Raw genomic sequence first — 13,930 nt, forward strand, 5'->3', positions numbered from 1 at the left:
CAAGCCTATGTGGAGAGTACGTAGACACACACACACACACACACACACACACACACACACACACACACACACACACACACACACACACACACCCTCTCTCTTTCTATCTTTATGACTGCTTGTGTGTCTGTATGGAGGGGCAGAGGGGGACATTTAATAATGTGATTGGTAAAATTGGTAAAATTAAAACTCCAGGACAACAGAAGGGGAATACAAACTATGGGATGCATATTTTATCATTTATATAATATAAAATATGTCCCCAATATCGTTTAAAATCATTTTTCACTGTGTTTCCCGGAGCGCTACGCTCGCGTCAAGCGCAAAAAATAGACTCGACGCCGAAACGATCGCTGCACGACGCGAGGCACTTTTGGTGCAGCGCTGCACTTCAGCGTCCGGTGTGGCCGGCACAAGGGATTAACGTGGGAGTGGATGGGAGCCAGCTGTTATTTAAGGCATGACGGTGCGCCTACGCGACGCTAACGCGACGCTTACGCGTCCGGTGTGTGGCCGGCCTCAGGCTGCAGCAGCTGCAGGAGTCCGAGTCTGGACACGTGACCGTTTCCATAAGAAGAGGAGGCAAGGAATGAGTCACAGATTCCTCCTCCAGGAAATAGACTGATCCACTCAGCTGCAGCTTCAGGGGCTTCACCACCTGCTGCAGGAAATACCCTGATCCCGACAGCTTCACCGCCTCCTCTTCCTCCTCTTCCTCTTCCTCCTCCTCCTCGGCACCATGCCGTGCTGCCGTGTTCTCGGTCTGTGTCAGTATGAAACCAGCAAGCTGGTCCGGATCCAGAGCGTCCGGCTCGGGTCTCTGAAGTGGAGCCTTAACGGAGCCATTCTGCTGGTGATCTGGTGAGTGGATTTACAAAGAGCGATTGTTTGTGCTGCTGCTGCGCTCTTCATCTTCATCTTCATCTTCATCTTCATTCACTGAATTTCCCCGGTGTGTGGGGAATACAGTTTAAATAAAGTCTTATCTTGTCTTATCTCCATCTTCCTCTTCCTCCTCCTCAGTTGTTCCTCTGTATCATGTCCTGTTAACATTTGACAGTTTCTCCACATCTAACTGAATCTGCACTGAAATCCATTTGCACTGTAGTCTGTGAACACATCTAAGATACTTCATATTATTTCAAGGTCCTGACAATGAACTTTAGAGTGTGTGCAAACACATAGTTTAATAGTTGGAAAACATTTGAATTAAAGCATTAAAACAGAATAAAAGACTAAAGAGATGAGACAAACCTCGAGAGACTAGAACTGTGCATGTCTGTTTTTGTCATGTTTGCATTAATGTTTTTATGTTGCAGCGTCATGATGCTGTGGAACAGGAAGTACCAGGAGTTTGACCCGGTCGTGAGCTCGGTCACAACCAAGGTGAAGGGTGTGGCCCGGGCGCTCCTGCCCGGGGTCGGGGACGTGGTCTGGGACGTAGTGGACTACAGCGGAGCCTCTCAGGTCAGAGCTGCGTCCTCACGGCTGTGAAGGTTCATCTTAAAGGAAACAACTTCAATATCTCTTTTGCTCCTTTTAGAACAAAAACTCTTTCTTCGTGGTGACAAATGTTATCGTGACAAAGAACCAGAAGCAGGGGAAATGCCCAGAGGTGCTTTGTTTTTATTATTCATAATAATATTCTCATCATTTACTATACATTTTATCTTAAATAATCTAAACAGCCTTCTCAGATGAGAAGTTGCCAAACGTTTGTTATCTTGCAGCAGTGATTATGTTCCAGGTTCCCAGAAATGGCCGGATGTGTAAGACTGATAGAGACTGTGAGAGAGGAGCCTCGGACCAACAGAGCCACGGTACAGCCACTTGTCTTCTAACCTCCACAACCACGTCTTCACCTCTCTCTGTTGGTCTGTCTGTCTGTCTGTCGGTCTGTTCGTCTGTTTGCCTGCCTCGTGGATCTTGATTCAATCGTGTTTAGAGGGCTGATCTCTCGGAGTATGTTCGATGACATTATAGATATGTTTACTCAAAGCCCATGAAAAGACCAAAACCTACAATGAGCAAACTACTTAGATCTGATGTCAAACTTGATAGATTTGTCCCCAACAGACGCACTAGTTCCTCCTGTTTGTTGCAGTTCCTTATGAATTGAGGAAATTACTTTTGTTTGTTTTCAGTCAGAAGCTCTGGGCTTGAAGCTGGAAGCCAGAGACCGAGTAGAGAAGGTGTAATTTATCTAATAACCACAGGAGTCAGAAATTTATTATCCTATTAAAACCTGTTGTCATGAATATTTAATGTTACAGAGAAATATAAGATTTGAAACCAAGTTCTCAGGGACTTTTTAAGAACTTCATTACCCAGAAATCCTGTCAATCCTAATTAGTTTTTAGTGTCTGGCGGCGTTTCAGCATCTGACCCTTCTCCACTAAGTTAGTTATTAAAAACTCTACCATAAGAGCAGTTATGACACAGACAAAGTGAAGAAACTGATTATTTTTCTGACTGCTTGTGACCAGTTGACTGTTTCCACAAGAAGCAGAGGAATTTGTCACTGAGCTGCTGCAGCTTTAGCTTCAGTTTTAGTATCAGGGGTAACGTCAGCTCTGTCCTGATGAACCTCAGACTTTACCCTGAGCTTCATGTGTCTCCTCGTCTGTAGGGATTCAAACAGGATCGTGTGTGAAGTTTGACGTGTTGAAGAAAACCTGTGAGGTGTCCGCCTGGTGCCCGATAGAAACCAAGACCACTCCTCCGAGGTAAATTACAGTAAAGGTGTTTTCAGATCTGGATGTTGTCCTGACCGTTGGGCCTGGGCTGTCCATCTTAATTCTGATTTCTGTATTATTATGCATCTGGGCTGCAGACCTGCTCTTCTGGCAGCAGCTGAGAACTTCACCGTCCTCGTTAAGAACAACATCAGATTCCCTGCGTTCAACTTCATCCGGTAAGACTGTCCAACAATCAAGACAATAATTTACAGATTCATTGACTCTTTCACGTCTTATCATCTTATCCTTATATTGTCTTTTCTCTTTTTGAGATCACTTAATTTTTTAAATATTGATTCAATAGAATAAGCTGCGATAAACAAAAGATAAATGACAGCAGTCCTATGGGTTTTCTTTCTGTGGTATTTAACTGTTTGTATTTGTCATGTACAGTCTCACTACCTGGCATAATTTACTTCTATAACAGTAATTGAGTGTGAGAGCACCTCTGACTGATTCAATTCTTCAGGAGGAACATCCTCCCTCAGATGAACGACGCCTACCTGAGGAGCTGCCAGAGGAAGAACGACTCGCTGTGTCCCATCTTCAGGTTGGGAGACATGGTTCGAGAGGCGGGGGAGAAGTTCTCTGACATGGCCGTAGAGGTGAGGACCACTCGAGAGTTCACGTGGTTTATAGCTCTATCAAATGGCCTCGCTGAAATTGTAGTTTGCTGTATTCGGAAATTAAACGGCTTCAAGAAACTGTGACGGCACCAAATTATCTGCTCCTTTAAGTTTCGTCGACTCCGGGGGTTTGATTTCTCCTGATGACTCTTGTTTTGAGTTGTCGTCCCGAGCAACAGATTGAGTAAAGTGGAAGTGAAACACGCGTGAAAACCAAAAGTAGGAAGTTTCTCCCCAACAAACTTTCTTCAGTTTGTGTGGAGGAAAGTGAAGACGCAGCATCGTCGGTTCAACAATACCAGATCAAAGATAAGATCAGAGATAAGATGAAGAATAAAGACGACACTCAGGAGCAAAACATTTAATGTGGAACTGAGTGTTTTTACAACCTCGCTCCAGTCATGTTGATGCACCTCCTCTGTTGACCACAGGGTGGCGTCATCGGCATGCAGATCAAGTGGGAGTGTAACCTGGACTGGCTGACACGGCGCTGCCTGCCCAGATACTCCTTCAGACGCCTGGATGAGAAGGAGAGCAACAAGACGCTGTACCCCGGCCTCAACTTCAGGTCAGCAGGGTCCACGGAGGTCAAGGGTCAAATGTTCCGAATGATCACGTTCTTTTTTTCTCACACTTTTGTTATTCGGTGAATTGTTGAACCCAAGACACCAAACATAGTGAATTAACTTTACATTATTAATTTGAATGATTTCAAACACAAGTAGCACTTGCCCCTGTTTTTCTGACTTTTTGTGGTGAATTGTTTCTTTGCTTACTTGCCTTGTGTCCGTCTGTTTTACATTTAATCTCTTTAAATTTGGGCTCAATGAACCTGCGTCATGTTAAAAGTCCAATCGAGCTTCTGGGTTTATTTCTCATATCTGTCTCCTGATCAGATTCGCTAAGTACATCACAGTGAGTGGAGTGGAGGAGAGGACGCTCTACAAGGCTTTCGGCATCAGGTTTGACGTCATGGTGTTCGGACAGGTGGGAACTGGGGTCTTCTTTATTTCAGGAAAATATTCACGTTTGGAAAATGTGCTTAAAACATGTTTAAAAGTTATTATGAATGAAATGTGTGAAACGATTTTATAAAATTAAATGAAAATGTTGATGGATATTGAAATTTGAATGACCGATAGATATTCATACAATTTATCAAATATTTTAATTTGACCAATTTTACTGGAAACAATTTAAGCAAAATATGAGAAATTAATAAAAAGTCATGTTTTGATTAAATGCTTGAAAGATTTAAATGATACAATTTTGAGACTTCCTGTTTTTCATTTTGACCACACAGGGCTTTTAGAAATCGTGTGGTTTGTGTATTTTGTGTATTTTGTGTTGTTGTGGGTTAAACAAAATGACTGACTGACCCTTTGACCTGCATTCCTCAAACTTTCACCTGTTTCCTACATAATTGAGCGACAGTTTGATGTGAACTTTTCCAGGCGGGAAGATTCAGCTACATTCAGCTCATCATCTACATCGGATCAACGCTGTCGTACTACGCTCTGGTAAGTGACCTCCCAGCGCCGGGAGGAAGTGACCATATATGGCTCTGGTCCTCCGTTTGTACTGAACAGCAGCTGTCAGGGTTTTATCTGTAGAAAATGAAGGAATTTCAGCATCATAACCTCAGTCAGAGACAGCAAAGCTGTTGGTGATTGATGATGGTGCTATTGGATAAAATACACTCACAGTGAATATTGTCTGTGTATACTATGTGAAGAATCCCAAAAGAGGAAAAACATGGATGACACTTTTATGACGTTCCGTGCGTCTTCCTCTCTAGACCACCGTGTTTCTCGACTGGCTGATTGGAACCAGCTGTTACTCTGCAGAGGTCGGACACAACTACTCCCAGAGGAAAGTGGAGTCGGTCCAAGACCAACAGAAGGTGATGGAGGGTTCGATGTAAGCAAGGATGTGATTGATTAGTTGTGAACTGTGTGTGTCGTCTGTTGCAGTGCGTCCTCAGTGTGTCACACGTGGACGAGAACAACATTCGACTGGTGAAGAAATCCCTGAAGAAAAGTTTACAGGACGTCAAACCAGTGTCTGTTCTGCCACGTCAGGTAAAACTGCTGCAGAGAGGAAAGATCCACAGATTTAGATCCAAAGAGGATGTACAGAGTTAGATCCACAGACATAAGGAGAAATTAATTGCAATGAAAGGCTTTAGCTTCAAATTGATCTAAACTTTCTATTTTGGAGGCTTTGTCACTTGGTATGAAACCAAATAGAAATTTCATTTCAAGTGCATCTTCACAGCTTGAATGATTTCCTCTTGTCCCAGCAGGAGGATACAGGACACCTGAGAGCCGTCCTCTGTCTGTTACAGCCGGATGTCCACATGAATCACGACGCTCGTCCTCCCCCCGACCCGGAAGCCGACCCCAAGCCCAAAGCCCCCCGTCCGGCCTGGTGTCGGTGTAACTGCTGCGCTCCCTCCTCTCTCCCCCAGGAGGAGCTGTGCTGCAGGCGGAGCGACGGCGCCTGCATCACCTCTTCCCCTCTGTTCAAGCAGCTGGTGCTCCATCGCCCCCTGTTGGAGGCTGTCCTACTATACAGGGACCCCTTGTCTCCACCTGCGGACGGAGGCCTCACCTCGCCCCTGCGTCACTGCGCGTACGAACAGTACATCAGCTGGAGATTTGGGCTCCCACCTCCCGACGCCCACCCTGCCATCCCCTCCTGCTGCGTGCGGAGGGTCCGGGAGTCGTACCCGAGCCCGGACGGACGGTACAGGGGCTTCACACCTGCCAGGACGGTGTCCCTGCAGGGCTGTGCTGACGGACACTTGGAGTCTTCCCATCTTACAGGGCTGACATGTTAGACCTGCTTGTCAATGCCAAGGGAAATGCATTAACTTCACTAACCTGACTGGAAGAGGAAAAGCCTCAGAGTCAATAAATCTCTGCATTTTCTAAAATCATCTGTCATTTGGCTGCTCGGTAAAAACATGTATGAAGGATATTCTTTTTCCCCCTTTCACTGTTTAAGCAGCGTTTGCCTTTAAGGGACAGAAACCTCTTCTTTATAATCACAGACCTGCTCAGAAGACGTCTCCCGACAGGAATGGTTTTTGCTTCAGTGTGACACAGAAAAAGGCAAAATTACTGTTTTACAATTTTGCTTTTGTACAAATTAAACAACTGACATATTAACTTTAAAGCCACTGACAGGTTGGTTTCTTACTCACAGCCGCAGGCTAGAGGTTTACAGTCTTTATGCTATCCTGAACTGCATCAAAACTAACAGAGCTACTTATAATAAAAAAAAATACACTTAATCAAAAATTAAACTCATAATATCAATGAAGAACATAGTGTAAAGGAATTCATATATTTTGGGATCAGAAGCAAAGGGCAGAGATCATAAATCCAAACCAATCTATTAACTTATAAAACATCTCCTGAATGAGATTTTTTAAATTGTGATGTTTACATGAGCCAATAGCATATTCCACTCATGATTCTGTTTGCATGTGTCTGATTATTACACATAACAACATTATGTCCAGCTCAGCTCATGTGCCGTCAAGCAGTCGGTAACTGTCTCAAAATGCTGTGAAAACTTCCATATATAGTGAAATTCGAACAAAACATGATGTGATTTATGATTCAAGTATTATTTATTCCAAGTTTGACCTTAGAGTTTGGAAACTGCGGCTGGTTGTTGTCGGACGACCTTTGCTGCAGCTCCACATTTTGATTTAGTCCAGAAAGATGAACGTATTACACATAAAACATAAATATATATATATATCCAGTGCAACAGCAGACAAAGTCCAACACTTCCTCTGTCAGATCCAGCACAATAACAGCTGGTGTAATATTAGCCTCCAGCGCCCCAGGCCATTCTTCAGGTGGACGATTTGACATTTACGAGCGCTTTCAACCTTTCGCTTTCCCAAACTCTGGCTCCAGACCCCCACCATTGTTTTCTTTTACAAATGGACCATATGACAAAAATAACGGCTCTTTGTTAAACAACCACGGGTCTGAAATAGCTGCTGACGACCCAGTTTCCCTCCATTACTCACCGGCTGAGCCCTCACTGGTTTCTGTGGTTCGAACAGGACCCACCGGTGGCTAATTGATGGTTTGCCGGTTAGTTTAAATTAGATCAGCCTGTGTTCTCCATGCAGAAATATATAGAAAGAATGGTGAGTGTTGATGTTTCCATCCCCGCTGTGTTTTCTAACTCTACCTGCAGACCGTGCCCGAGTGCATGTGAGGTGTGAGTGGACGATTATTCGATGGAGGTGGAGATGGATGGATGATGTGATGCACGCTGGCAGATGGGTTAATGGTTGCATGGATGGATTTTCAGATGAATGGAGGACGGACACGGATATTAAGCGGATGGGTGGATAGATAAGTCAGTGCACCTACAGCACAATCCCAGAGTACCAGCGTCCTCGTTGGATTGAACTTGTTTATAAAAAGAAAAGCCTGGCGCCTCCAGAGTTGAACACTGCTCACATGGTGCAGTTGTGTGGTTGTTCTGCACTGACGGAGGTTTCTAGTCACAGGAACGTATTCCTGAGGCTGAAAATCTCATATGCTGAGTTTGAGCGTCAGAGGAGCCACAGATCTCAGCTCCTTCATCCACAATGTGCCCACAGAGCTGATTCTACATCACAACAAGGAAGGTCGGGTATCACAGTTTTCTCAGGTGATTCGCCAAAAAAGATCCGGTGATCCAGATACTCCCAACCATATAGAGAATAGAATAAAACTTTTATTTTCCTATTACAAAAAACTTGGTGGTTAAAAGTTTCATAAAAGGAGCTCACACATCCCCCAGTGACCCTGAGTGAGTTTTACCTTCTAGTTTCGAGGTTAATTTATCGGCTCTACAATATCTGAGACTTTTTAAATACGTTATAAAGGTCAAAGGGCATTCAGGAGCAGAGGTGACGTCATGACGACCGACGCAATCATGATCATCTGTGAAACAAGTGAGGAGAAAAACATATGTAAAGAGGAAGGTTGGAAGCTAAATAATGTTAGCTGGAGTAAATTGCCTCCGTTAATATCTTTCCAATTTCTCCACATATATCACAACAGTTTCATTGATAAACTGAACCTTGACTGTTCGATTATTTAATATCATTCCATAACTTTTGGTAATTATCCTTCACCTGTTTTTATGTGGGTTTAACAGCGTCCACACTTTACTAAGGACTAAATGTATCATGGAATAAAACTTGACTTCCTTAAGGCTCCATTATGCTTCTACGAATCCGTTATGGACGGACGAACGGACAAATCGGACGGACACTTTTTCATTTATACCTCTTCGTGTTGAAAACAAATTCACCGCCAGAACAGTAGGTGACGCAACGGAAGACAAGCTTGGAGAAGCCTACCTCACGAGTAATCAGAAGAAGTCCACGCTGTTTATTTACTTACTCCCCACTTTCCTCACACACAGTGTAGGCTACGATGGCAACTAAATAAAATAAAGTGACACCCAGCAGGTCAAAATGCTGATGTAATCGTTTCTTAGCGCAGTGGTTCCCCGGTCTTGTTTCCGAACTGTGTTGCTAATCCCACAGTTTGAAGCTGTGGGATTAGCAACAGCTAATGCAGCTACACGGAGCTAGCTAGCTTCCCCCCAGCTAGCTCCCCCCCAGCATCCACACACAGTCAGCAGGGACTCCCGACACTAACTACTACCCAGTGTTTGCTTCTAACCTGGCGGTATTGTAGAAACAGTGTCATGATAAAAGTGGAATTAAAGTCGTGACAGCGGGTTTTTGCACTGTTACCACCGCAGTAAGCATGGTTGCTAGCCCGCTAGCCTAGCCCGCTAGTGCCGTTTTGAAAGCTCGTTATAACTGTATGTGACCGTGCACACATGCCGTCAGTGCTCTAACGAGCCACCGTCAGCCGGACAACTCCACTGGCTTAACACACACGTCACATTAATCGTAGAATCATAGTTGTGTTTGGGTTTGTTGTGACAGGGAATGAAGCAGGAAGTTTGAGGTCCGGAAATATGAAATACGAAAATGACGTCGTACGGAAATGACGTTGTACGGAAATGATGTCGTTCACGGACCAATCACAGCCAAGGGCTGTCCGTGGGGTCTCCGAAATAAACACGGACAGTTAGAAAAATCAGAGGTGCACGAAAAGCTCTCCGAGGCGCTCGGAGAGGGCGTTCCACGGCGGATAGGGCGGTCTTATCTGTCCGTTTTAGAAAAAAAGGAGAAGCGTAAATCGGCCTTTAGCCGTGATGAATAGATGCTACTTGCTCGTCAACACCATGGAAAGAGGTCGAATCCGTCTTTCTTTACAAACTGTCTGGCGCAGGTCAAAAACAATACTCACGTCTCAGTATTTCCAGTCACGTTGGCATCACGCTGAGTATATTTATAAACCTGAGCCTCAGTAAATAGACTCTCTATTAATTGGAGGCTGTAAAAAAAACTGTGAAACTGTTAATCCTGTTGGAAACTGACATGAAAAGCTTTGAAATCAAAGGAAATAACCAGCTTCAAGACTTGTTATTTTGGCGCCTTGCAGAGATTTGGATGCACATATACAGTGGAGGCTCGAACACTAACTTATGCATACAGTGTGATCTGTCAATCGCACACACCTCCCCCCCCCCCCCCCCCCCCCCCGCTGCACTTCATCCACACTGATTGAGAAGATCATTATGGGGGAGGGAGGGTTGGAGGGGGTTGGGAGTCGAGGTGTTTCTGCTGTGAAGCGAAGTCGTATAATATCCTGGATTCATTTTTTTCGCTCCCATTAGAACGACGCAGCATCGTCCTTAATCACAACCCTGAGATGGTTTCTAGTAAATGTAATCAAAAACTAAAACTAGCACATGCCTAGCGCCCGTGTGAGTTGTGTGATGTACGTTCGTCTGATTTTAACGAGGGAATCTATCCAGGGAGCCATTAACTGAAACGCCTATTTAGAAAACTATGTTTAACCTACAGGGAGCCGTCGAATCTAGAGCCCTCCGTGTAAACAATGGAATGTAATTATAATTATTAAGTTATTATGACGCTTCCAGCAGCACACTGGGCCTCCTGTGTTGGAGCAGAAACTCCAATTCAACTGCGGATTCTTTCGGGTGACTCATGGGAAATCGATGTGTGAGCAGGCTGCTGGAAGCAATGATTATTATTGGGGGATTTCGTTTTAAATCAAATAATGTGCAAAAATATTTTTTTTTTTTGTGGGGAAATCAGCCTAAACATTTTTCGAAGTTGAATTTCAGCATTTATAATTATTAATATGACACAAAAGGTCAAGCGTTCAAGCTGAGAATTCAACTCCTCTGCTCAGCTCCAAGAAGAAACGATAATCACAGAGAGTCATTACTGTAACAAAGCAGTGGCTCTACTTTCCTGCCTCAGCGACTTCAATGCAGCTTATGATAATGACGAGGTGAACGATGGTGCTGAAGGTCCCTGAAGGTCGCGTTCTGACCGGGATGAATTAAGTAGTAATAACCAGGTAGTCAGGAATTATGAATACTTTACTACTATTGACATCAATGATTAATATGTAAATTAGGTTTTAAAATAAAACTTGCAAGTTCTTGTCATCTCTTGTAATTATTCAAAATACAAGCTGCACTGTTTGCATTGTGAATATTGAAATATTTCCATATAAAAATCACCTTTGACATTTTTTTACTTCCTTCTGAATGTGTCAGTATTCTGGTCCAATCTGATCAAGTGATAAAACCTGCAATAAACGTTATAGTTTAATTCTTAATCTCTTGAGCAGATCTTATCGTACATTTTGAAGATGATTACTGTCTGAATTGATATCTGCTGATCTCTCGTTTAAAAGTCCTCTACGGGCAGTTGCTTTAATGAGGTTCGTGCAGTCATTAGCGTTGTTATTACACCAGATTCCCATCTGAATCATTTCTCAGCACTACTCCTGGCCTTCTATTGGTTGGGGGATTTTGATGAGATGTTTCATGCTCTCGCTGTGAGGAGAAGAGCTGAATCTGGAGCGCAGGAAATCAGTCACACTTAGAGCACAAGCAGAGGCCATTCCAGTGCAAGTGCATGCATTTGAGCGAGAGCATCAAAAAATCCAAACGGGAAATCAGGAAGTCCTGCTCTCAAACCGACGGGCCACACTTTGGGATGAAGACATTTGCGATGTTTTGATTCAGTTGCTGTAACTGGTGAAGCAGTTTTTCTTTTCACTGCAGTTCTCTGGCCGGCAGTCAGCTCCTCGCCATGAACACATGGTGCAGGTTTTTTTTAAGCTTTGTGGTAACATCTTGTGTAACTGATTTCTAATGAAAGGACTCTTTAAAGTTATGTATGACTCATTTTTTATTTAGCAGCCTGTGACAGTCTTCTGGTCCACATCCGACTAGGAGCAAATGACCTCTGTGATCCCACCCCCACGCCAGCCTCAAAGTATCACACACTCCACAAGAGCTGTATGATTTCAGAGATCTCACAATTCTCATGGATGTAATTTCAAATCCAGTCGACACAATCCAACAATACAAAACAACAAATATATAAAAGACAAAAGATATAAAAAGTGAAGTAAAAAGTGAAATACAAAATGCAAAAAGCAAAACGATGTGTCAAATTGCAATATGCAATGTAATACAGTATAATATAATGTAATATAATAAAATAAAATATAAAAATATGTGTTAATGTAACACATCCTTGAGGTGTGGGGGCGGAATAAAAGTTCAAGTCAGGTGGGGGTCCCGGGTCTTGTTGATAAGGCCAACTGCAGGCGGGAAGAAGCTGGTCTTGTGGCGGGCGGTTTTAGACCTGATGGCCGCAGCCTCCTGCCGGAGGGAAGAACCTCAATGAGTTTGTGACCCGGGTGAGAAGGATCGGCCACAATCTTACCTGCACGCCTCAGAGTCCTCGAGGCAAACAGGTCCTGTAGAGATGGCAGATTGCGGCCAATCACCTTCTCAGCAGAGCGGATGATACGCTGCAGCCTCCTTTTGTCGTTAGTGGTGGCAGCAGCAAACCAGATGGAGATGGAGGAGGTGAGGATGGACTCGATGATGCAGGTGTAGAAGTGCACCATCATTGACTTTGGCAGGTTGAACTTCTTCAGCTGCCGCAGGAAGTTCATCCTCTGTTGAGCCTTTTTGGTGAGGGAGTTGATGTTCAGCTCCCACTTGAGGTCCTGGGAGATGATGGTGCCCAGGAAGCGGAAGGACTCCGCAGTGGCGACTGGGGCGTCTCTCAGGGTGATGGGGGTGGGTGGGGCTGCGTTCTTTCTAAAATCAACAACGATCTCCACTGTTTTCAGACCATTGAGCTCCAGGTTTTTCTGATCGCACCAGGTCACCAGATGATCAATCTCCCACCTGTAGGCTGACTCATGTGTCGTCCGCAAACTTAAGGAGTTTGACGGACTGGTGACTGTAGGTGCAGCTGTTGGTGTACAGGGAGAATAGTAAAGGGGAAAGAACACAGCCTTGAGGGGAACCGGTGCTTATGGTCCTGGCGTCGGAGACATGCTTCCCCAGCCTCACATGTTGCCTCCTGTCAGACAGGAAGTCTGTGATCCACCTGCAGGTAGAGTCATGCACACTCAGCAGGGAGAGCTTGTCCTGTAGCAGGTCCGGGATGATTGTGTTGAAGGTAGAGCTGAAGTCCACAAACAGGATCCTGGCGTAGGTTCCTGAGGAGTCCAGTTGCTGGAGGATGAAGTGGAGGGCTACGTTGACTGCATCATCTACAGACCTGTTGGCTCTGTAGGCAAACTGCAGGGGGTCCAGGAGAGGGTCAGTGATGGCTTTGAGGTGGAGCAGCACGAGGCGCTCGAATGCCTTCATCACCACAGAGGTCAGGGCGACGGGTCTGTAATCATTGAGTCCAGTGATCTTAGTTTTTTTGGGGACAGGGATGATGGTGGAGGTCTTGAAGCAGGCTGGTACGTGGCAGGTCTCCAGTGAGGTGTTAAAAATGTCTGTGAACACCGGAGACAGCTGATCAGCACAGTGCTTCAGGATAGATGGAGAGACAGAGTCTGGCCCTGCCTGCTTTGCGGGGGTTCTGTCTTCTGTCTCCTTTCATAATACCTTTTTCTCGCTGTTAAAATGGAAAATCCCCAATTTCACCCTTGTTAAAAAAGCTCAAAACCCCAAAACGAATTCATTCACCCACTGACCTGCTGACAGGGTCGAGTAACTGAGGTGAGATGAAAGTAGGAAATTACAACTGTGTCGAGCAAACATTGGATTATTCCACATGAATGATGAGAAAATGTTCTGCTTTGAAATCAACATGAATTCAAGCTGATACAAAACTTGAGTGTCACGATATAAAAAACATTTATGGTTTATTCTCTTGTACCACAATTCAAACTCATTACAGCGATTTTACTGTCATTTGGACTTTGCTTTCTTCCACACAACACGGATACAAAAAGCCTCCACAGATCCACATCAGTCAGGCTCTTTATTATTTTCTACCACAGATGCTCTGATGTGCTTCTAGACTAAAAGGTCAATACATTGACAATATTTTATAAATATCTAAACCCAAAGTGTCGCTTTTGAATGCTTGTTTTTGAGTTA

General features: G+C 44.3%; 1 protein-coding gene across 1 annotated transcript; it reads left to right on the plus strand.

The window, feature by feature from the left end:
• The first annotated feature begins 672 nt into the window (after positions 1–672).
• p2rx7 (purinergic receptor P2X, ligand-gated ion channel, 7) lies at positions 673–6,576 on the plus strand. The gene is made up of 13 exons (XM_061071787.1): positions 673–861; positions 1,320–1,467; positions 1,544–1,615; positions 1,748–1,820; positions 2,630–2,726; positions 2,834–2,914; positions 3,208–3,343; positions 3,796–3,932; positions 4,261–4,351; positions 4,819–4,884; positions 5,163–5,267; positions 5,338–5,445; positions 5,670–6,576. Exons 1-13 carry the CDS (start codon positions 740–742, stop codon positions 6,204–6,206), a joined length of 1,773 nt encoding a protein of 590 aa, XP_060927770.1. The 5' UTR covers positions 673–739; the 3' UTR covers positions 6,207–6,576.
• The last annotated feature ends 7,354 nt before the right edge of the window (positions 6,577–13,930 follow it).

The sequence above is a fragment of the Limanda limanda genome, chromosome 5 (assembly GCF_963576545.1).
Source record: "Limanda limanda chromosome 5, fLimLim1.1, whole genome shotgun sequence".
Lineage (NCBI taxonomy): Eukaryota > Metazoa > Chordata > Actinopteri > Pleuronectiformes > Pleuronectidae > Limanda > Limanda limanda.